General features: G+C 43.6%; 1 protein-coding gene across 1 annotated transcript in view; it reads right to left on the minus strand.

The window, feature by feature from the left end:
- The window catches only part of Itgb6 (integrin subunit beta 6), an 80,459-nt gene that overhangs the window by 20,035 nt on the left and 34,848 nt on the right, over positions 1 to 25,576 (minus strand). The window contains exons 9-12 of the mRNA XM_041631554.1: positions 16,435 to 16,524; positions 11,163 to 11,297; positions 10,541 to 10,958; positions 4,180 to 4,402 (exon numbers count right to left, since the gene is read on the minus strand). Coding sequence (XP_041487488.1) covers positions 4,180 to 4,402; positions 10,541 to 10,958; positions 11,163 to 11,297; positions 16,435 to 16,524 — 866 coding nt within the window. The remainder of the gene's footprint in view (positions 1 to 4,179; positions 4,403 to 10,540; positions 10,959 to 11,162; positions 11,298 to 16,434; positions 16,525 to 25,576) is intronic.

The following is a 25,576-nucleotide window of genomic DNA, read 5'->3' on the forward strand; positions in this document are numbered from 1 at the left end:
GTTGAGAACTGTTGCTCTATAGGCAGGGCTTGGGTCAGCAACCGTGTGGGAGTGAGAGCACCATCTGGTCTTGAAGCTGCTTTTGTGTTTTGAGTATTTCTGGGCAGGCTTTGTGGGGGCCTGGAGCACCCTGAAGAGACTCTTCAACCCCTTTTGTGTGTCTCACTGTGATTGTCCCAGACATCTTGCCTATCCCCAGCATCCTCTACAGCCCCACTGTGACTGCAGCCCACATATCTCTGTTAATTACCTGAAAAAGAAATAGGCAATGGGACTGGCTCAGTGGATAAGGAGCTTGGCATGCAAGTATGAGGACAAGAGTTCAGATCCCCAGAGTCCACATAAAATCTTTTCCCTTAAACAACCCTATACTTGCTGTTAAAAAACCTAACAGAACCTATTGCCTGGTTCAAGACCTCCGGCGCATCAGCTCTTCAGTGGTTCCTCTTCAAATGTTCTTGTTAAGATGTCACAGGAGCTTCATCTTGACTGGGTAAAACTTTTGCCTCTGGCCCTTCTTAGGCTTAGGGCTCTCCCCAAAAGCCCCATTTCCATCTTGCCCTTTGAATCATGTATGGGCAGTCGGTTTTAACTCCCAGCCTCTCATCCAAAAAACTTCTCCCTTTCCTGATCACCTGCTTGCTCTGCTGTTATCCCATCTTCGCTCCCTATTACGGGATTTTACTGACTACTCATCACCTCAACTGTGTGCCAATTCATGGCCACCGCCAATTAAAATAGGAGATCAGGTACTAGTCTATCCCCCAGACCAATGCCACTCATCCTTTCCCCTTAAATGGCAGGACCCCTTTAAAGTGATTCTTGTAACTCCCACAGCTGCCAAGCTCAAGGGACTCTCTCATTGGATCCACCTGTCTCACCTTAAACCTTTTACTCTTCCAGGTCAAGATACCCCCTTGTATATGGTAACTCAAACAGGGCCCTGTTCCCTTAACTTCCAGAGGACCCCAGTTCACGAAAAATAAGTCTCATCACTGTACTCAACTCTCCTGTGCCAAAAACTCCATATACTTACTCTCCCTCTTCCTCTTTCTCCTATCTGCTTTACCAACTTCTTTGTATCTCCAATGCCATGCCTAAATTTCCAGTTAACCGCTCAGCTGTTATTACAGGGACCATTATTAAGCATAGAGTCAGAGGTATGAGAATTGCCAAAAGCCCAGGTGGTAAGGAACAATAATGAGTTTGGGGACATTCACAGCTCCAGACTCACAAAACAGACGTTAACATAACAGGTTTGTCCCTGACTGCAGCAGTGTCTCCTGGATGTTAAGGTAATACCATGATGCTAAGGAGAACAAGTGCCTTTAGATTCGCTTCAAGTAAAACATTAAGGGGTCTAATAATTCCCGTTTCCAATAATTCCCCCTACTTTTCCTCCCTCCTCCTTATCATCTTCTCTTCCAACACTATACCATTGTAATTATAAGCATTTAATATGTCTAAAATTTATTTCTTTTCAAACATTTTTTTCATAAGCTCCAGAGAGCCAATTGGACCTATTTAAATGGATCAGAATCACCCAGAATAAGTATCATTTAGTTCTTCCCTTATTATTCCTGGTCTCGGGATCCCCTGGAAAATTCCCTCTTCCCCCCTCAAAAAAAAAAAAAAACAACAACAAATCCTCTATCTTCCATCTTGGAACTCTCCTCCCTTAATCACCGGGATCTAAAATTTTTTTCCAGACATAATTTTCTGCCTTTCCAGCATCTTGTGAGGGTCAAGCTGCCAGCCAGCCTGTTCCACAGAGCCTGGTAGAAACACAAAAGTCATCAGCGACCCCAGGATGTGGTCAAGCATCTGTACTGTCTGACACCCACAAAATCAGCAGGAAGCAGTCACAAGAGACCTTCAAATGCCCCATTCCCACCCACTAAAGACCTCAAACACCCTAAACTTTTATAATAAACAAAAGGGTGGAATGTAATGATTTCAGCCACAATAAGGCTGACACTTCCGGGTTCTAGGGGCCATGCACGTGCAGACGGGCCCTCAGGGAGAAGTGCCTAATGGCCCCCGGGGATGTTAAAGAGCCCTGTGTGACCCACATGCAGTGTGGATTACATCATCCATGTATGACTCAGCTAAGCTGTTGCACACATGCATGAGCCTCATCATCTGTGTCAACCCTGTGTGCATGTGCTAAGCAGCTTTTAAAAGTTGGATGTGCCAACTCTCTCTCTCTGCACACTGACTTCCCCTGGCCTGTACACGACCCCTCTAATAAACTCCTAAGCGGGTTTGTTGCATGTTCTGTGTTTCCTTCTCACTTGTGCCAGGTAATTTCAACCACCACACATGCACCAACACATGTGTACCATACACATGCAAACATGTGCCCCCACTACATACATATACACATGCAAAACATAAAGTCCATCTTTCCGTTAGGCCCTTAGCACATATGAATGTAGGAACCATAACTGTTAACTGCATGCCTATGACATGTCACTATTTTTGGCACGCAGCATGTATGTAATGTTAGGTAAATGAACACATGCCTGAGAAAAAGGAAGAATAGATTCATCTCAAAATTCATCAAGATGCTGATTCCCAAATTGGAACAACCTCGATAATTGTTATAGAATATTAGTTGAAGATGTGTTGTTTATGCTGTGGAATATCTGTTTAATGATGCAAAGATGTGTTGCATTCTTCTATGTTGCATTTATTTAACTGTGAGCTGTGTTACTTTGCCTGTCTAAAACACCAAATTGATCTAATAAAGAGCCGAATGGCCAATAGCTAGGCAGGAGAAAGGATGGGCAAGGCTGGCAGACAGAAAGAATTCATAGGAAGAGAAATCTGGGAAGAGAGGATTCGAAGAATGAGAAAAAGGAGAAGGAGGGGGCCAGCCACTCAGCTAACCCAGTAAACCATGAAGTAAGAAGTAAAGAAAGGTCTCCAGAATAGAGAAAGACAAAAGCCCCAAAGCAAAAGGTGAACAAGATAATTTAAGAAAATCTGGCTACAAACAAGCCAAGCTAAGGCCAGGCATTCATAAGAAAGAATAAGCCTCTGTATTTATTTGGGAGCCGCATGGTGGACTCCTCAAAAGAGTAAAGAGTAAAAGCCAACTGGAAACAGTTAATTTTGCACCTTACAACCCTGATAAAAGACTAACTCATGTTGATAAAGAAGATGGAAAAGAAAAGGAATAAAAAAAAAAATCTTTACTTTTTTTTGTGGTGGTTACGCCAAGATTTGAACCCAGAGACTCCTGAATGCAAGGCAGTCACTCTGTCACTGAACTGACATTTGATTCAAGCTCCCTACTTGGCATGTATCTCAGCTTGCCAGGGACAGTGACAGGAAAATCGTGACACTGGCTTGGTGGGTAACCACTGGGGGGAATTGATTTTCTTCCTTGTTTATATCACACACGCAAAATGCCACCATTCCAGGAATCAGTTAATGAAAGTATGAACTACTTAATCCTATTTGCTGCTAACCTGCTACACTGTGACCTCACAAGTCATTCAGAGACCTGCTTGAGGAGACCTACAAGATTTGTTCCAATTCTGTAAAGTGAAGCTGCTAAACAGAAATCAGTTTTAATAGAAAAATATGGGTGTATTTAGTTTTGTTATTGTCTTAATAGTGTAAAAATGAAACCACAGTATATATGTATAATGATACACAGAAGTGCCCAAGTGTACCATAAGGAGAGAAGTGAAAGCTAAGATTGTCTTTCTGCTTCTGCCTCTTTTGGCCTTACCAGAATGGGAACGACTTTTGGTAGGTCAGCCTCAAGTCTCTAGATAAGAAGTTTGTCTGTTTCCTCAGAAAAGGAACTGATTGCCTATGGATGTCAGCAGGATACCTCCTGGATACCTCTCCAACTGAGAGACCATCTGATGCTATCAGTAAGGGACATCAGCTACCCCTCACCTCCAACTCCCCCAACCTCCCACCCCACCCCCATCTTTAGCAGAAACCTGGCAGTGTGGTTTTGGATAATCAGGACAAAGAGGCAGGTGAGAGGCTGACCTTCCAGGATGAGGACCACAGTGGCCCTTAGGCTATGAAGTTTGATGGAGGCTGGATGGAGACCAAACTCAGCTGAGACAATTAGAGGTTGAGTTTACTAGATGCCATTTAAACTTCCATCACACAGAAACCTTGCCACAGAAGAGAATAAAGTAGAGACATTACCGCTTAGAGTTACAAGGGTCGCCACAGGTGGGACAGCGTTCACAGGTGGGTCCTGAGGCTCCAGGGTTCCTGCAGACACACTTGCCACAGATGCAGTCCCCACGTCCACTGCACAGCACTCCATCCTCAGATGCACATGAGTCCCTGCTGGTTGTACAGTTGCAGTACTCTCCTGTCCAACCTTCCCGGCAGATACATTCGCCACAGTCACAGTCCCCATTATCTGTAATAGAAACATAACATGTACACTGTGCTCCTTATTCCCCAAGATGAGGAATATCTTTTCTTCTTACCTTTAAATACTTTGAAAGGTTGGAGGGGATTGGCAGAGAAAGAGGCAAAAAGAGAGAGAGAAGCAATAGATGTGTGGATGGATGGATGGGTGGATGCATGTGTGGCTGGATGGATGGGTGGATGCATGCATGGATGGATGTTATGGGACTATGGTCTGTGTACCCTGTCACTTGTATTTTAAATAAACACTGATTGGCCAGTAGCCAGGCAGGAAGTATAGGCAGGGTGACCTGGGAAGAAGCAGAGGTGGAGCAAGGAGAACAAGAGAATTCTGGGAAGAGGAAAGATTCAGTTGGCTGCAGTCATCTCCCAGACACAGAGTAAGCAAGATGTGACTGCCTCGCCTAAAAAGGTACCAAGCCATGTGGCTAACACAGACAAGAATAACGGGTTAATGTAAGATGTAAGAATTAATGAATAAGAAGCCTGAGCTACTAGGCCAACCAGTTTATAATTAATGTAGCCTTCTGTGTATTTCTTTGGGACTAAACAACTGCAGGACTGGGTGGGACAGAAACCTTGGTCAACAGATGGATGCATGGATGTATGGATGCATGGATAGACAGGTAGATAAACAGATGATAGACTATGGATAGATGGACAGACAGATCGATAGACGGAATAATGAATGATAGAAAGACAGAAAGATGGTAGATAGGTGCTCTGTTGGCCATGTATATTTACTAATTTGTCTCCTAGCTGAAAATCACAGCAAACAGAGTAAATAACTAGTCAAAATGAGATCATGCAGACAAGCCCATTGGAGCTCTCAGGCAAATTGTTCAATTTTAGGATCGAGATGAAGGGCAGACCCATCCTTCTATGTCATTGGTTTTCAACTTGTGTGTTATAACCCCCATAGGGGTCACATATCAGATATCCTTGCATATCACATTTACATTAGAATTTATAACTGCAAGTGAGACAATGAGAAGCTGCATGGCAAAAGAATATTTTCCCAGAGAGTTACAAATTTTTCTGTAAGGCAGTGACCTGAACAGACAGGTATGTGTGTAGACACACCCTAACCCCACAGAGAGGTCAAATGAGAGGCAGGAAAGGCAGTTGCAATGTCTTGCAGAAGCAGAGGCCTGACCCATGGAATCATTCCTGAGAACAGTGATGAAAGGACAAGCAATGTAAGCTGGAATGTTCAGAGCAGGGCATGACGGGTAATAGTACAGCACGAAGAAGGAGAGATGGAGTCCTTGCTAGGCCAACGGGCTGGATAGCCAGCTGGTGGCATGGCTCCATGACTTGGAAGCTGGTTCCTGGTTACTGCCACACTCCAATAGCTGGCATGCCCAGATCACTTGTTGAATGCCTGAATGGTTCTGGAACAGTAAAGAAGCTTTGGGTGTGTTGGACAGTGAGTCTCTATGGCTCTGTGGAGTTTGGGAGAGAGAGAACTGTTGGATATCTTAGCAGGCAGTTGAAGATAGAGAGATGAGCCTGGAGGAAGGGGCTTGGGATCCATTAGGGAAAGGCATCAGGTGAGGCAGTTGTGAATCAGGTCGTCTAAGGCAAGCAGGCAGAGAATGGAAAGCTCTGGAGCCGATCAGCCTGTAAAACATGGACAGAGGAAATGCTCCTCACAGGGGAGGCTGAGAGGAGGAGGGCGGTGGGAGCATGGCCGCTGCAGACGCCCAGGACAGACTCAGATGGCAGGAGGAGGAGCCTGGGACACTGGGGGACAAAGCTATTTAGAAGGGAGTTGCCCTCAGAGACAGAGAATGACGGGAGGCGGTGGAAATATGCCCATCAATCATAGTACGTTCACAAGGCAGAGCTGATAGTGGCACTCAAGAGCCCGTTCTGAATCAGACCACAGAACGGTTTATGAACCAGTCCGAACTGGCAGATAGTGTGTTTCAGGTAAGTATCCTTCCCATGGAGTTCTGAGAGCTTGCCAAGGATGATAAACCAAGCATTTGGTGTTCCAAACAAATAGTATTTATTTACAAGCCTCCAGAAAAAAAAATATGGCACAGATACGGGCAACTTGTAGCAAAAAGTTTGGTTCTTCCAGGACAATGTGCATTTACCTAAGTTAGTCTATGCTCGTGTTTACAGTGGTACTCCCCCATAACTGAACTCCACAAGGGCTGGTCAGAAGAAGGTTCCTAAAAGCTATCTATGAGGAAGAACTTGCAGGCAAAACCAATTATCAAAGTTCTATACTTTTATTAGAAACAAAGTAAAAATGAATAGATGCTGCATGCTTCCCCTTGTTGAAGGTGCCGGCAAGTTCACTATGGGACAGACGACTGACTTTTCTCTTGCAACCTCGGTTCTAGTAGTTGGTTACATTTCTGGCTGTGTTTGTGGGCCTTAAGAGATGGACGATAGAAGGGTCCATCATACGCTGGCCAAACCAAAGAGCTTTCAAATTTGCGTTCTGAATGCCCCTGGGATGTGTGTGTATTCTCTGTGTCCACTATCATTCCCTCCCTCTTCCCCAGGAAAGAGGAAACAGGTATGAAAGGGAGAAAACTCTGGGTTGTAATTTATTCTGAAAATCAGCACGGGGCATAAATGTACCTTTCTAGATGCCCAGAGGCTGCCCACTACACCTCTGCATGCAAGAATTCCTTGGCACTTTAGAAAACCCTTCCTGGAACATTAAAAAAAAAAAGACCGCCACAGCAAAAATATAAAATATGCCTTTCAGAACTTAGAGACCCTCTCTATTCCACTGGCCTTTTGGGACCATCATCTAGGTCACTAAAGGTGCCAGTTGAGGTCCTTGGGCAACAAACTCTCTGCAGTACCAGCTCTTGCCACCACAGCACCGCCTTTATATTGGTCTCTTGTATAAGCAAGATAATAACCCAAGATCTAGATGCTCTTTTCAGAGGGATAGATCATTCCGGAATGCCCCTGAAAAATAACTCTCAGTGCATAATCACAAGGAGTTTCTTCTCTAATGCCATTTGCCTGATATAGCTCCCATTCCCTTAGAATCAAAATAGACTAATGGAATTTGGGCAAGGATAAACAGAATCAATGGAGCCTTCTATCTCTGGGTGCTCCAAGATGGATAAAAGACACTGTATGACACAGCGTGCCATGATAAAAGCTTTTCAGAGAAGCAGCGCGCTGTCAAGTCAATTACTGATGGCGTAAGTGAGATCCATGCAACTTGTGAGTGGCATATCTGGTGACTTCGGGCTATCACGGCTGGGAGGACAGCCTCCATCCCTGTGCTGTGCCCAGTCCTGGACACACAGAGGCTGTCCTGCCAATCCTGCCTGGATTTGAATTCTTGTTTTTACTTTCCTGTGCCTTTTAGAGAAGGCACTCAAGTGAAGGAACTTGGCACTGGTCGAGGTTTCTGATGCAGCTAAAGAAATCTTGTTTTCTAAAGAGAATTTCTTGTGATTCCTGCATCTGACTTGATGGATGTCACTATTGTCTGATCTTCCTAACTATACAGTGTATAGGTTGAGTAAACTCTGTTGAATGTATTCCTGATGCTCTGCACACATTTTTTAAAAAGAAAGAAATGGGGATGGGGACACTGTGTTGCAGAGCACGCGCCAGAAATTCCTGTTGCTTTCAATCTTTAAATGCAGGATTTAGTACTGGAATATTGGGAGGGTTACTATTACCCCATTAGGTTAGGTTAGATTAGATTATGTTACAGTTGGGGCTCTCAAAAAGATTTTCATGTGTTTTGAATATGCATTTTACTAAAAAGGCAGTGTGAGCGTCTGCCAAATATATCCTTCGTACTGTGTGAGGATGGCTTTGACATTGGCTAGCTTCTTGTCACCTACAGGTTGTGTCCTGCCAAAATCCAGTAAGATAGATAGATAGATAGATAGATAGATAGATAGATAGATGATAGATAGATGATAAATAGATGATAGATAGATGAATAGATGATAGATAGATGATAGATAGATGATAGATGATAAATAGATGATAGATAGATAGATAGATGATAGATGAATAGAAGATAGATAGATAGATAGATAGATAGATAGATAACTGACATGGGTTTATACACACACACACACACACACACACACATCAGAAAGCGAAACTTTGAAGGAAAAGGGGAGGGAAATGTATCTTCTTCAGGGTAAATGCTTTCACGTAGTTTTCAAACACACTTGGAATTCCTTAAGTCTTCCTTCCTTCCTCCTTCTTTCACTGCTTCCTTCCTTCTGTCCTTCCTTCTTTTCTTTCTTCCTTTCTTTCCATTTCCTTCTTTGTTTATTTTTTGTTTGTTTTATTTATTTATCTCATTATCTTCAGCTTCTGATTCTCCCATGTCAACCTCCTGAGCCCTGAGAAAATTGGTCTTTTATCTGCTTCTGATACTGACTTGGAAATAAATTGCTTAGTTTTCTGTAAAGATGATGTTCCGTTTTGTTGAGACATCTGCTTACATCATGGGATAACCAGGGTGTCTAAGTTTAGTCAAGAGTCAGTGAAAACTTCAAATTTAAAACCGTGTCAACATAGTTGCAGCTCCTGCCAAACATAGGTTATAATTAAATACGTGTATCAGAATAATTTTGAATTGTATTTGATGTAGCATTTTTTCTCCCTCTTTTTAAAAGGTTCATTTTCAACTGCTTTACTTTTCTTATTTGTACATATGTGTCTGTGCATACAAGTATAGGTGCCCGCAGAGGCTACAGGGATGTGACCGTCTGGAGCTGGAGTTACAGGCAGCTCTGAGTCACCTGACATGGGTGCTAGGAATTGAACATTGGTCCTCTGAATGCGCTAACTGCAGAACCCCTAAAACTTTATTGTTATTATGTGTATGTGTATCAGTGAATGCCACATGGGTGCAGGTGTTCATGGAGGCCAGAAGAGGGCATCAGAGCCCATGGAATGGGAGTTATAATTAAAAGCCATCTATCAAGAGCCCTGGGAACCAAAATCAGGTCCCCTAAAGAAGAGTATGTCCTCTTAACCACAAAGCCATCTTTCCAGCATCTAGAGTCAATTCTTTTTGTTGTTAGTTTGTTATTTTGAGAGAGATGGGACTCTTGCTATATAGTCCTGGCTGGTCTGAAACTCACAGTGTAGACCAGGCTAGACTTGAACTCACAGAGATCTGACTACCTCTGCCTCTAAGTGCTGGTACTAAAGACATGCGTGCGTCACCACACCTGGCCTCTGTAGTGTGTTCTTAGCGTGTTTCTCTATCTACAAGAGAAATAAAAGCATATATATATATTTACATTTTAAACCTTTCTTGAAAGTTTCAAGAAATTCCGAGCTACTTTCGCCTTTCATTCATTCCAAGGCTTTCTCACATGTGTGCTTGGCTTTACTTGGTCTAGTCCCTAACCTGGTCTATTTGGTGAGTATTCATGGCCAGGTATGATAGTCACCTGTAATCCCAGTGCTCGGGAACCTGAGACAGGGGGACTGTGAATCTAAACATGGAGGGAGGGGAAACGGAGGGAGGGAAGAGGGGAGAGAGTGGGGAGAAAGAGAAAAAGAGAGAGGGAGGGTGGGAGAGAGAGATGTGAAGTGAAGGCCCTTACATCTATAGCATTTCTGGGCCTTTTCCTTGGTTCCATTCTTTTGGAATGGAACTCTCTGTTTAACTACTACTACTACTACTTCTTTTTCTTCTTCTTCTTTTTTTAATTCAAAGTAAAAGATATAAGAATAGGGTCTGACCCAGCAACCTAATCTAGACAAGTCTGACAGACAGTGAAATTCAGATCATAGCCAGTTTTGTGGAATCTGGGTGGTAACTAGAAAGGCGACATCTCCAACTTTTGTCTACCTAGCCTTATGAAAATATAATATAAATATATAATAAATATATAATAAAAAATGTAAATATAAGCTAACTGACCCCAAAGGAACATTAGACAGGCAGCAAACGCAAGAGATAACTCAGTTACGCCAAGGAAAGTTAGACAGGCAGCAAACGCAAGAGATAACCCAGTTACGCCAAGACTAAGGATTCGCCCACTGAAGCCATCGGCAAATAGTTACTGAACAGCCACTAAGCCCAGGAATGCGAGGAAGGAATGAAAGATGAAACCCCTTCAACAGCTGCAGGAAGAGGTCCTGAGCCATAGCCTACCTCCACAGAGCAGGCCTTTGTGTCGCAGGCAGGAGAAGTTGTCGCACTGGCAGTAAGGTCCGTAGATGCTCCCGTAGGGCGATAAGTGGCAGATGCACTGTCCACAGTAGCAGTCACCTCTTCCACTGCACGAGGGTTGTCCCGGGGACTCCTTGCAGGAGTCCATGCTCACCGCGTCCTCGCCGCACTCACAGTGAGGGCCCATGTGGCCGGGGTTGCAGGCACACACCCCACACTGGAAGGAGCCGTTCCCGTTGTGGCATTTAGAACTGTTCACTTCTACTTCCTTCTGGCAGTGGCAGTCACATTCTGCGGTGACAAGGATTTCCAGGGTGTCCCCTAGCCCCACGGGCTTTATGATAAGGCTTCGGCTTCTTTTCTCGCAATTGGATATGCTCACGGTCACATTGAAGGATGCCTGGAAAAGAAGGACGCTGGTTATCTGCTTCCTCCACCCAGCAGCCTGTAGGACTTTGGGACAAGGCTGGCAGAGACTGGCTTTGCCAAAAGCAGTTAGTAGGAAAGGATTGAAATTTTCCCGAGGAGTCCAGCATTAGCAAGCTGAGCTAGCGTCTGACCCATCTGAATGGTATTTCTGGAGATCTACTGGGTATCTACTTACTGTATCCCCAACTTTCATGTGGGAGCATTTCTTCTGGTTGGGGAAGAGGATGCCATTGTTACAGAGAGCCGTGAAAGACAGACTGAGTCCTTCTGTGTCTCCCAATACCTCCAGTTCCACCTCAGACCGCAGTTCCTTCAGTGTAGACAAGAAAGGGTTAAATGAAGTCTGAAGCAAAAATAAATCCAGCCAGAAGAAGAAACCGAATCGTGCTCATTAAAGGACAAAAGAAAGAACTAGGAAAATGGCTCCGTGGGAAAGGCTTCTTGCTGTGGACGTGTGAGGGTCTGAGTTCAGGTCTCAGAACCCAGGTAAGGAGGGACTCCAGACTGCAAGCCTGTAGCCTGGAGTCTCTGATGAGATGGCGGGTAGAGACACGAGAAGCCTCGGAGGCTTACTGGTGTATGTAGTGGTGAATTAACAAGAGACCCTGCCTGCAACAAAGTGAAAGGTGAGAACCACACCCGCATGCGTGCTGGGGTACGCGTGAGTGTGCTCACGCATGTTCACACATCATACACACAAGGAGAAACAATTATACATTAATGAAACTAAATTGGATACAAAATTCATCATTTCATTAATCAAGTAAGAATGTGATATATACAAATATGTTATATATATATATACATACATATATATATTTCTCAGACATTATCAATGTCAAGATATACTATCTTACGACAATTGAGCTATGAAAACATATCCAAAGGGGGTTTTGCACCGCCTGTGACAGGCATGTGACAGTCAGTTATTGCCTGAAAGCTGGAAATTCTCTTGACCTAAGTTGCACAGCTAGGTTTCAAAAGCATAATTATCTTGCTTATGTACCAGTAGTAAAATATTACAATGGTATCTTTTACTTGAATGCATTGCTCTTCCTTATTTCTCACAGAGCTGCCCCTGCTGCTTGGTGAGGAGAGAAGAATCACATCCGCCTCCCCCCCTCCCCAACAGTGAACAGTTGCTTCACTGATAACAAATCTACAGCCTGCTGCTTGTTGGGCACATTTCTGCCTACATGACAACTTTTTGTCTCAGTGTTGAATCACAGTTCAAAAATTTTAAACATGTTTTACAACAGTATCTACACAATGCTTAAAGTTGCAAAGACTCATGTAATAGCTCAGAAGGTTAGTAATCTCAATTGCGGATGAAGATTGTACCATGATAGACGCCTGGCACAGGGTGGTGTAAAGACTTCTATAATTACGAAATGGATCTATATTTCTTTTCTTGCCAGGCTTCAGATCAAACAGAGGGCCTGTGGCCTGCCACTCCAATGTTCACTACTGAGATACAGCCTCCAGCCCTCCCCAGTGCTCACTACTGTGTTACACTCTCCAGCCCTCCCCAGTGCTCACTACTGTGTTACACTCTCCAGCCCTCCCCAGTGCTCACTACTGTGTTACACTCTCCAGCCCTCCCCAGTGCTCACTACTGTGTTACACTCTCCAGCCCTCCCCAGTGCTCACTACTGTGTTACACTCTCCAGCCCTCCCCAGTGCTCACTACTGTGTTACACCCTCCAGCCCTCCCCAGTGCTCACTACTGAGTTACACCCTCCAGCCCTCCAGATTTTCAGGCTGTTAAAGTATGGTGTGTGAGAGAATTGCACCTTGAAGCTATTTGGGAGAATTATCGTGCCTTGAATTTCAAGACAGATCTTGGCAGATCAAGACTGGATTTCTGTTCTGAAAGGTTCTCAACTTTCCTTTTCTATTTCTTGACAAAATCAAACTATCAAACAATAAAAACACTTGTAGTATTGAGTTGAGTTATATTTCAATTCATTCTAAAGGTTTTGTGTTCATACCTATTTTACTGTTGGCATGTATCACCTATCCTATTTGTCTGTCTGTCTGTCTGTCTGTCTGTCTATTTGCCTCTGATACTGATGGTTGAATGTGTTGGTAAGCACTCTATCATTGAGCTATATCCCCTTCCTTATTTTTGACTTTATAAAAACACATTGGGCTTCAATTTTTTTTATGAAGTGTAATTTTGCCAACTGCACAGAAAGGTAATTCTACTTCTTCCAAAATCTGGTATGTGTGTGTATGTGTGTGCAATAGTGCACATTTGTCCATGTGTGTGCAGAAGCCACAGGCCAACTCAGGTGTTGCTCCTCAGAGACCATCCACCTTGTCTTTTGCGTCTGAGTCTCTCATTGGCCTCATGCTCACCAAATTGGCCAGGCTAGCTAGCCAGCAACCTCCAGGGACCTGCCTGTCTCTGCCCTCACAAGAATGGGATTGCAAGCGTGTGCCTTCGTTCCCAGCATTTCTCTATGGGTTCTGGGGATCCAACATTAGTGTTCACGATTGCAAGGTGAACTCTTTTTTGAACAAGCTATCACCCAGCCACCCAAAGCGTACTTATGCGAGACTCATGAAGAATTAGGGAGAAGTAGTGCTGGAGAGAGTGGCAGAGGGAATCAGAAGCTATGTAAGGAAAGAGGAACGCGTGTGCTGGTGACGATAATAAGGACTAGTGGGTAGCATTGTCTAACGGAAGTGAGGAGAACCTCAGCATTGGAATAACTGAGTAACTAGGGTGCAAATTTGACTAGGAATATTATTAACACGCATTTCCCGAGGAAAGAATATAAATGCTAACTTATAATTCTCATCATTTCACTCATTAATTTTTTTTTAAAGCATCTCCTACAAGGCTGGGCAAAGAACACAAATGAATTTCTTCCTAGAGGTTAATTCCAGGAGAAAAGCCGACCCTGGGACCACTGATACTCCAGTTGCCTTTAGTGTGTAACAAGGGGAGGAAGAAAGCTAATGAGTGGGTGAGCATGTGCACAAGCAGTTTTAAGATTTTTTATATCAAGATGGCATTTAAGAATACTTAATTGATGTTTGTAGCCACAAATTGTTTCTGCCTTGCTAGGTTAGGAGTCAATCAGAAGCCCTTTGCTTTCTCTCAATATATTCTTTCTTCATATAATGAAGAAGATATTCAGTCTATAGTTTCCTCTATTCGAAAGTCTTTTTCAAATATATTTAATAACAACAGAGTAAAAAAGTAATAAGTTTAGACAAATGTCACAGTATCTTGCACATGTCACCTCATAGATCACACTGCTCCAGCAAGAACTCCAGGATAATCTAACTCAGCAGAGTGTTAGGTGTTTCTTGTTTTCTTTTACATACACGGGTGTTGTTTTGACTGTATGTATACCTGTGTACTGTGTGTGTACCTGGTGCCAGTGGGGGCCAGAAAAGGGCATCAGATCCCCCTGGAACTGGAGTTACAGATGGTTGTGGAATGCCATGTTGGGAATCAAACCCAGATTCTCTGCAAGTGTAGCCAGTGATGCTAACCCCAGAGCCATCTCTCCAGCCCCAAGCCTTCGTATTTTTAAGGCAGTCAATAACAACCCAAGATTCCATTCAAATGTGTCATGACTTGATCTTAGCTACCTTGTAAATTGTGTGAGCAATTTGGGAATGCAAAGTGAGACCTACCTTGGAACAGAGCAAGTAGGGGCGTGGAAGGGGTTGGCTGATGGGGTAGGTAAACATTTTTGACAATCCCCTATTTCCTCGTTTGCCTCATTTCTTTGAAGTGGTTAGCAGTCAACACTTTTGAGAGAATAAAGTTAAAGAAAACGAAATGCATTATAATCTAGTGGAGGATTGCTTTGTGCTTCTTTTTGATTCTACACATTAGAACTTTAATTAGTGCATGAGGATGGGGGAGGGGTGTTTCTGTGAGTTTCATTGACAGTTTTTACTGTCTGGAAGAATTTTAAGGATGGGCTGACATGGTGATTAATTTTTGATGAGCACTAAGAGAACTGCAATATCTGCGCATTGCTAGGAAGAAAAATCCCCAACATTGGACAGTTTTAGTGGATAGAACGTGTTTCTTTCTCTGAAAAATGACATTTTTGTGAAGGGCCACCTTGCTTGTTGCACAAGTTTCAGAACAGGTGGGGTGATGTCAAAAGCACACAGGAGGTGTGTTTCTCTTCAAAACACGTTTCTTCCCTTCCTCTGAATGCCTACAGGATGTCTGTGAAGGGAATCTGAGCAGGACAAGCTTTTCTAAAAGCTTCTCAGTTAACTCTGGTCTGTTATTTAGCCAAGGAACACTGGCTTGGCAGACACCCAGTATTAGTGTATGTCATTACGTATGGGTCATGAATGTGCAATTTTCAAACACCAAAAATTTGAAGAATTTAATTCATTCATTTTTAGGTAAACACTCTTTGAAGAAAGACTAGAGTGCTACTGATCTCTAAAAGTTTTTATGCCTGTCCAAATTGGATTATTGTTGTTGTTGTTATTAATTTTTCAGTCAGGAAGGGAAAATGGTATTTAGGACCAAAATAAATAACATCAGTGGCAACCTAGTGTTGACCAACTGAGTTAGACAATGGGGACAAAGAAAACACAGCAACCTCATCTGTATGCCTTTGTCCAGGAGGGGAATTCTGTCTTCATTATGACTTCACAAGTCAATGCAAATTAAATAAATAAACAGATCGATCCATCTGTGTCTGTCTTGTGTCCTTCCCTGTTTCTGTGATTAAAAACAGTGATAAAAAACAACCTAGGGGACAAATGGTTCATTTCAGCATTGAGTTTCAGGTTACAGTGGGAAGCCCAGGCTCCCGGAGCTTGAAAGCTACCATGTGATATGTGGCATGTGTCAGAGGAGAGCCTGTCTCACTTTGCTCCACTGTGATGGACTCTGACCAGAAACTATGAGCCCAAAGCAAGCCTTTCTCCCTTAAGCTGTTCTTGGGGTGTCTTACCAGAGCAACAGGGAAAGAAGCTCAGATGGGGCCCTCACTCCTCTGGAGATACAGAATAGGAAACCTGATACAACGAGGGCTTGGTATTTTGGTTTGGGGTCAGGCCTGGTAGTTTTGTTTGTGTTTGATCTGCTCTCCTTGAACCTGTGGAGTTGGTTCGACACATAACTATTACTCGCTAGCAATTCATGCTGTTTTTTGTTTGTTTGTTTGTTTTAGCAGAGAGGAGTTCCATCACAACTAGAAGTCTTTTCGGTTGTATTCGGGTTTTGCTTCTGCAGGCCACTATTCTACGACAGCCTCAGTTGGGGTCAGGATGAAGATGGATGAGTAAATAGAAATGTATATTTTAGCTGCATGAATGCAGAGGGATTTTCCCTGGATGGGCAGTCCTCCTACAAACACATGAAAGTGTGTTTCGCTACCTACATCTTAGTGTCTAGATGCCAATGGAATGCTGAAAAGGAAGCCAACTGCTCGCAAAGTGAGATAGCATACTTCATAAGCAGAGATGATCAGCTGGAGGACGTTCCCAGAGTCCTTCTGAAGCAGTCCCACGGTCGCCCCAGGGATGAGTTTTGCATAATTCTGTAAACAACCACAAAAGAACAGGGAACCAATCAATGCTGATTGCTATTAATAACAGACATGTTAAGGGCAGAGTTCATTTTGCTGTCTGTGATCCCTTCTCTTTAACTCGCCTCAGGAAAGCAGGCCCCAGTAGATCTAAGATGCCACTAGGTTTGCCATACTACACAGCTGTGATTTATATCATGTCCTAATCAGACTTATATAACATCATTTTCCCAGAAGTTTTGGGAAGGCTTCCACAAACGTCTCCTCCTTCTTTTCCCATTATTGCAGAAACCAAATTTTAGTGCACACAGGGGCAAGGAAGGAATCGGGTGGCTTCAAGTCATTAGGTCTAGAGCTCTTAATGAGCAATCAGTAGAGAAAGGGAGTGAACTCTTGCATGCTAGCTATTAATTCCCCACTTCTGCCTGTAATCAGCAACCCACAGGGAGTCAGAATAGGCCTAGAGTTGGGTGGGATCGAGCCTTTCTGCATCATGATTGCTTAGAACCAATCCTAAGCGGTCCGCATTCTCCACTTACATTGACTGTCCTGAGCTGTCCTTTCCACCTGGGGAGGATTTCCACTATGGTCTCATCAACAGCTTAGGCAAGGAGCGCGGCCAAGAGATAAGGTATTGCTGGGAGCAAGCTGTCTAGCCACGTGACTGTTCTCTTTTAAGTTTTATGTTGTAATACTTTATTTTCAAATGAAAAGTGTGTTGTGTGTGTGTGTGCGCGCACACACACATGCACGCATATGTGCGTGTACAGGTCAATGTTGAGTGCCTTCTTCTATTTTCTCCATCATATTTATTGCCTTGGTGTGTATGCACATTTGCATGTGCCTGTAGGAGTGTGTGTGTGTGTGTGTGTGTGTGTAGGCTTATGCTTGATGTCAGGAATCTTTCTAAACCATTATCCATCTTATACACAGAGTCAGGCTCTCTCATTGAACCCAGAGGTTGTCGTTTGGTTAGTTTGGATACCCAGTGTGATTCAACAATTCTCTCACTCTGCTAGGATTAAAAGCAAGCTTTTAATGTTCACCCAGCTTTTCTGTGGATTCTGGGAATCTGAACCCTGATCTTTGTGAGCTATCTCCCCAATCTTTTTCACCTGACTTTTTGAGACAGGTTCTCTCATTGGAATTTGAGCTTGTCTAGTTGGCTATGTTGGCTAGCTAGCAAACTCCAGGAACCTTTGCTTTTGCCTCCCCAGTCCTGCAATTGCAGGTACCTACAGTTGCTTATAACCCTCTCTGTTGGTATGTTCGCTTGTTTGTTGGTTGGTTCTGGGGCTCTGAATCCAGTTTCTCAAGCTTGCAGAACCAGCGCTTTACCGACAGAGCCATCTCCACAACCCCAGAAGTGACGTTTTCTGAAGTATTTCTGTCCATCCCTGCCTTCTCTTCAACAGAGACTTTCAAGAATACATCGGTGCCGTTTTTTTCTTAAAAGAAATGAAGTTATACTTTCAATATTAACTACAATTCTACTATAATCAAAGTCTTCCATAATCCGCAGAGAAGTCAAGCATGGCAGAAAATACCTGGGATTTTGTGATCCTGGGGAGGCCAAGGTGGGAGTTTTGAGGTCAGCTTGGCCTACACAGCAAGTTTTGAGTCATCTTTATATACATATATATGTATATATATATACATATATATACATATATATGCGTGTGTGTATTTCAATTTCAAACAAAATAAAGCAAAGATTAAGGAAAGAAATTAAATAGATCCCAGGACCACCAACCATAGGTAGGCACCACCGACCAATGGGCTGGGCCCTTATCCACCAATCACTCATTAAGAAAATGCCTTACAGGCTTGCCTACAGCCCAGTCCTCCCAAGTTGCTTTTGGTCATGGTGTTTCATCATAGCAATAATGACTCTAACTAAGACACCATCTTATTCTAAAGATGATTGAAGTGGTTTAAGAAATACACAAAACTCAATTAGAATAATTATCATTAATTACAATAGTCACTATAAGAAGTCAGGCCCAGCGGGGAGAAGTAGAGGAATTGTAAAGAGTTCAATGTCAAAATGCAAAGGACCTGGTGGCCCCAGGGAGCTGTCAGGGGGGTGCCCCTGGGGAAACGCTAGCTCTCTCCACCTCTGGTATGGGAACAATGGGCTTCAGTTTTGTGTGTGGATTTTGCAACAATCCACTTACTCCTGTATTCATGTTCACCGTTGCTAGAATCTGAACTCTCCGATGTGCCACCTGCTGCCACTTGTCGCTGTATCTTTGTATTGAGGGGGTCGAGGGGAGCCATGGCAGGTGGCATAGCTCATCTTACTCCTTCCAATCACATCATATTAGAGAAGGCCCCTTCCAGGTCTCGGAGTAAGGGCGAGCTTGTGAAAATGGAGGAAGACCCTGCTTTACTGGCTTACCTCTTCATATAAACACATGTCACAAAGGGCCATGAAGCAGGAGGCTGTGGTTAATAGCAAACACCTAAACAGGAACTTGAATTCCACTCAAAGCGGAGCCAGGATGTGTGTGTATTTGCCTGATCCTAGAAGAGAAAGCTGTGGGAACCTTTGTTCCTGACAAAGAAAGGTTTAGGTCCTTTGGAAAAGGAATTTCAAGGTCCTTAGCTGGGCACGGAACTTGAAGGACATCTTAGCATCCCCACGGATGAGCTAAGATGAACTGTTGTAGTTTTGCAAGCACCGGTTCAAGTGGCTCTGAATTTGGGGTTAATTCCTGGCTAATAACGCGGATCCCCTCCGCTTCCTAATTTCTAATTATGATCCTGCATGCTGTATGACATTTGGCATTTGGCTATTAGGACAAGTGGCTAATGTTAATCATGCTTGCTGATTGCCACTAGAGCCAGGGTACAAAGGAGCTGGCAGCCAGTAGCAGTAGCCAGGGATGACACTGACAATTATATAGAGGAAAACTATTCATTAATTTTTGAATGCTGATTTTTTTTCCTCCCAAAACTATTTCAAATAATGAACTAAAAACATGACAGCTTGGCTTCGTTACCCCAACACGGGGTAAAAGCATACTTTAAATCTTCACAGTATTGTGATCACTGTAAAGATTGAGCAAACGCCTTTCCTTCATTCGAATCTTCAAGCAGTGCTGTAAGTTGTGATTAAACACGTTTAAAGTTAGAAAAAGTGCTGCTTTTCGTGTGTGTTGGCGAACTACAGCCCTGTGACTTAGACAGACAACGCTGACCCCTGGCGTCAGAAGGACGTCAACATGATGGCACGTGAGCTGATTAGAGATGCAAGGTCCCACGTGTGGGCGTGAACGCTGGCTCTCTTAGCCTTCTGTGGATTATCCTAATTACAGAGGCTCTCGGATCCCCCTGCTCGTTCTACCTCCCAGGAGTTCCTGGGCTTGCTTTAAAAAAATGGTGACTGGTTTGTTTAACAGTATGTTTGCAAGTGGAAAGGGGTCATTCAATCGGCAGGCATCAGAGGGTCACGGTGCCCAAATGCACACCCGCACCCTGACCTCCTCTTCAGAGAGCAACTCCTCGCTTCGTGGTGCTTGATGCCTGGTTGTCAGACCCGTTTTAGGTGGGCATACTTGCTGAGAGCAGAGGAATGTGTGTCACCTGCGGACTGACAAGAGTGACTCTGACACGCTCTGGCTGAGCACCTTGGTGAGCATTCCTGTGCGTTGGGAAGGCTCTTAGCGTTCTGCCTGGCTAGCAAAAGCTCCCAGCGGGCTGTCCATTCCTACTCTGGCACACTTCCTGTTGACCTCCCAAGAGCACCGTTGACTTTTAGGTGGGTGTTTAGTATTGACTGTCCTCTTTCAGGCCAACTTGATTTGTTTCTTTTTGCCCTGCCTGATGGTGACTCAAGCCCAGATCTACTCTATGTAGTTCCGGCTTCAAGCCGGGATCTCTACAGCCTTCTCTTGTAGTATTTCTGCTACGGTCTCAAAGACTCTTCATCGCCTCTGACCTCACCGGCAATCGTTTTTCAGGGACCACAGTACTCATGTCTTTTGTTAGATGGTGGAAATCCGAAGCCAAGTTTTCACAAGCTGACTGGAAGTTTTCATAAACAATTTACAGATTGCAGTGCTCAGAACAGCCCTTCGGGCTCTGTGTCTGCACTCTCCTTTCCATGCAGACGTCCTAAGGTGTCACCAACACCATGACTTTATCGTATGCTCAGCACTGTTTTATCTCAGCATTGTGTATTTAGCATTACATTCGCAACCTACTTCAGTGTTTCTGATCTTAAAATATATTTATGAAATATAGTTCATTGAAATGCATTTACCGGAATGCTGGCTCATATTTAATCTGCTCACAAATATTTTATGTGATCGCACCAAAATTTTTCTTACTTCCTTATCTATTTTTACTCTCTTTTTCCTATTAGTATTATCCACATCTTTCTTTCTATAATACATACACGTAGCATATACACAATCAGTATACAGGTAAATGGGTGTTTAAAAGTAAGCAAGTATAGCTACCGTGACAACCTTGAGGGTAAATATAACCAGTCTCTAGGGCCCTCCCTTGTGTGCAGTCAATCATGACTGCACCGCCTTCAAAGGTGTGACAAAAACTTTGTACCTGTCACTATAGAATCTAGAGGAGAGGTCTTTGTCTTTGTTACTTTTTCTACAGCCGGGACAAAACACCATGACCAAGGCAACTTAGAGAAGGAAGGATTCACTTGGGCTTAAGGTGCCAGGGACATGGGAGTTCATCATCATCATGGCAGGGAGGCATGGCAGCAGGCAGGCGTGGCAGCAAAGCTACAGCTGAGAGCTCACATCTTAGAGCAGGAGAAAGAGAATAAACTGAGAGCAAAGCCCTATGCTCTCAAAGCCCCCTCCCTTTCAGTGGCATACTTTGTCTAGCAAGGCCACACCTCCTAAGCCCCCTGAAATAGTGCCACCAACTGGGGACCAAGTATCCAAGTACATGAACCCATGGAGACAGTCTCATGTAGGCCACCACAATCTTCATGGGTTTAGGATTAAAAGAAATGTCTTAAGTAGAACACAAAAACCACTACCCATAAGAAGAGTGATAAGTAAAACTTCAAAGGAACCATTCCATCTATAAATCTGATGCAATCTCCATCAAAGTACAAACAAGTTATATTGTAGCTATCAGCAAATGGATGTAAAGTCTATACGAAGTATCAAAAGGCCCAGAATAGCCAACTAAAATTGAGAGAGGAAGCTAAATCCAAGACTTACTAAAAAGCTACAATACTCAAAAAGTATGGTTTTGATAAATAGATCAATGAAACGGAATAGAAAGCCCAGAAACCAGCTGACATAAATAATATCAATGAATCTTTCCCAAAGAGCAAGAACATTGAATGAAACAAAATTAGTCTTCTTAGCAAATGGTACTGATTCAACTGCACATCCCCCCCGACACTGAGTCTACACGCACACACACACACACACACACACACACACACACACACACACACATATATATATATATATATATATATATATATATATATATATTACCCCTTCCAGAAAATTTAACTCCAACTGGATCACAAACTTACTTGAAAGATGAAAAACCATATCACATAAAAGAAGTTAAGGAGACGATCTAGATGGCCTTGACTTTGGGGGATGACATTTTGCTACAAAACCAAAAATTTGTTCCACAAGGGGATTGACAAGTGAGGTGTAAAGGAAGACAATTCTGATGTGTGAAAGGCAGTTTAAGAGCATGAGAAGATGAACCGAAGACCGAAGGAGAACATTTCCAGAGGACACATCACACAGAGGCTTCTTACTTATGAGTACAAGGACCTCTTAGAACCCAACAAGAAAACAATCTTCTAAAAGGAGCAGAAGACCCACCTAGATGCCTCACTGAAGAAGAGATGCAGGCAGTGAGGCAGACCCTGAAAATCCACTCCGTGTCATGCCCTCAGGGAGATACAAATGAAACCACAGTGAGGTACCACCGCACATCTAATAAAGGAATGATGTCTGTGGTACTGACCTCAAATCAAATTCTCACCAGGGTGTAGACTCAAGAGCAACGGGACTCTCATTCATTCCTGGGGGGACGGTAAATGGTGTAGCAACTATACACAGTAAACACTTGGTTCTTTCATACAAAGCAAGCCACACTCTGCCCGTATAATCCAACTCTCGAGTTCCTTGGTATTTACTTAAAATACTTTGAAAATTGTCCACCCCAAATCCAGCACATGTGTGTTATATGACAACTGCATTCATAATTGCCCCAACCTGGAAGCAACCAAAATACATTTCAGTAGGCGAATGTATTAATATACTGAGTATATCCTGAAGTGATCTGTTATTCCATACTAAAAAGAAAAGAAGACTGAGGCACGCAAATACATGGAAGGACTATAAATGCGTATTATGAAGTGGAAAAATCCATGCAAAAGGATGCATAATATATTATCCCAGGTATATGATGCGAAAATGATAAAACCATGGAACCAGTAAAAAAGTGGCTGAGGATGGGCAAGAAGCTCAGTAGGGGAGCACTCACATACCGTGTGAAAGACCCTGAATTTAGTACCCAGAACAAAAAAAGAGATCAGTGGTTAAGAGAGAACTGGAGAAGGAGGGAGGGAGGAAGGAAAATAGGAAGGGAGGGAGGGAGAGGAGAACAGGCAGAGCACAGAGGGCTTCTAGGGAGTGAGTCTAATATGTACGATAATCTGTAATGGATACACTGCCTTATGCATTTGCCAAGGCTTAGAAAATGAATAACACCAAGCGTGAACCTTAATGGAAACTATGGATTTGGGGCAATCACAGTGAATCAATATAGTGAGGATTTTTATTCTAACAAATATCCCACCCTGAGGTGGGCAGTAATATGAGAGGCTACGTCTGTGCAGCATGGCACTATATGGGAGATTAATATACCTGCTGCTAAGTTTTGCTGTGAACACAGACTTTTCTAAAAATTAAAAGCATTTTAGAATTAAAGAATCTATTCCCCAAAAGATGAGAGCCATAAGATGGGGGGAAATATCCGTGAGAGATGTAAATGATAAAGGGCTTAGCTCTAGAACATGTAAAAGATTCTTACCTATCACCGTGAAAAGATATCTTAATCAAAAAAGAACATGCAAGTAGCAAACATATGTACAAAATGTTCCACACCTAAATCTCTAGAACAGAAATTAAGACGGCAATAGAATGCTAACATGTATGTACTAGAAGGACCAAAACTCAAAGAACTGACAATGATCTCATCTGCTGGGAGAGAGGGTATAGTTGTCAGGACCCACAGGGGTTGAACACAAGGACACTGTATGATTTTCAATTCTACTCCAAGGCATTTACAGTTCAGAGCCATAGCATGCATGATTATTTGGAGGCATATGTAGGGAAACACCTTCGTTGCTGTTGATGCTGTCAAGGGTATGCATCTGGGTTGTCATTTAAACTGTGGTTGATTCTGCAAAGAACTCAGAACGGTCGAGTACTAAGGAATACACAGCTCCTACCTGAATCTCACTACATGAGAAATGAGCAATGGGAGGCGTTACCAGGCTGACTTCAGCACGCATGGCTACCTCCTCTGCCTGCTCCCATGCCTTTCCCTTTCCCAGGACAAGTCTCCATGACTGCAGCTACCAACCTAGGGGCCTCACCATGGGGTTGGGAGGGTCTCTACAAGTCTCCTGATGTCACCAAGTATTTCCTACCTTGCAGACATCTGCAACCACGGAGCTCCCAGACCCTAGGGCATCTGCTGTTATGAGGATTGTATGCCTGGGGAGGAGGCGACCTGGACCCCTGCACAGAATCAAAGATCTCACACTGTTGATAGGGCATAGGTGCCTAGAACCTCCCACATCATTGGGACAATAACTAGAACAATATTCATGCCTTTTTGTCCCTTTTATTATTCATAGAAACTCTATTATTTGTAGACTATAATTATCCCTGAATAGATGTCAAATACAGTGATTCAGAGGATTCAGCTAACTTTCTTGAAACTGCACCAAGAAGCAGAGCTGGACCCTCCTCTATTGGCACAGGACCACTTTTGTCAGATGCCCACTGGCTCTTTTTACTGTGTGATGTCACTGCTAGAGATTGATGAGTAAAACCAAAAGTGGAGTCATTACTACCCCACCCCCCATCACTGTCTTTTCCTGTATGTGTATGCAGACACACCCTACTGGAAACTGAACTCACTACCCCGTGCAGGCTAAGCAAGCGCTCTGCCATGGAGCCATGTCCCTCGCCCACGGTTGCCTTTTGCTAGTGTTTGGTTCCCAGGATTCCTTGGTTTGCAGATGGCATCCTTCCATTCTCTAACTCCATTCTCCCACAGTGTTCTTGCCTCAAGTATCTGACACTGTGTTTTATCTTCATAAAAGGACACTGTTCCTATTAGATTGAGAGTCTGTGTGTGACCTATGGTGATTAATTGTGCCCCCAATGAGCCTACTTCCAAATACTTTCACATCTGTGGTAACAGAGTTCGATCTCTAACCTAGCTTTCTGGAGGACATGATTCAGAACACAGAGCTATGGTTCTTGCGTTGCCTTTTGCCTCACACCCGTAGTTGAATCTGGGCAGGCAGCACCTTGCCCAGGCGCCGCGGCCTAAGTGGTAGAAGCAGACTGTGGCTCTAGGCCAAAGCTCACCGTCTTACATCAGACTGCCGTGGGAGGAATGGGTATAAAAGCCAGCAGCAAACGAACAGGAGCATCTCATTAGAAAGTGAAGATCTCAATGCCTGATATGCGTGCTTAGCAACTGGGATCTTAGAACACTCTCCTACCCAATGCGAGCAGAAAGGGTGGAAGAAGAAACGCAAACTTGTCAAATTCAAAGGCTGAATCTAGAAAGAAATGTAGGGAGGAATGAAAGGATTGGGTGGGGTGGGAGAGTTCCCAGGAGACCGGTACTGGTCGAAGATAAACTGGTCCTCAGTAAAGCCTTGTTTCTGTAGAAGAGCATGATTCTCCCCATGCTGGGGCCTGGACCCGCTGACATAATTGATTCTGAAGGCAACCGGAAGGCTTGCTTCTCCAGGGGACTTCCATTCTTGTGGGCTTTTCATTTCCCTGGTTCTCAGGTTCAT

Source organism: Microtus oregoni, unplaced genomic scaffold, assembly GCF_018167655.1.
Source record: "Microtus oregoni isolate MIOR12 unplaced genomic scaffold, Mior012 000037F_ref0000500, whole genome shotgun sequence".
Lineage (NCBI taxonomy): Eukaryota > Metazoa > Chordata > Mammalia > Rodentia > Cricetidae > Microtus > Microtus oregoni.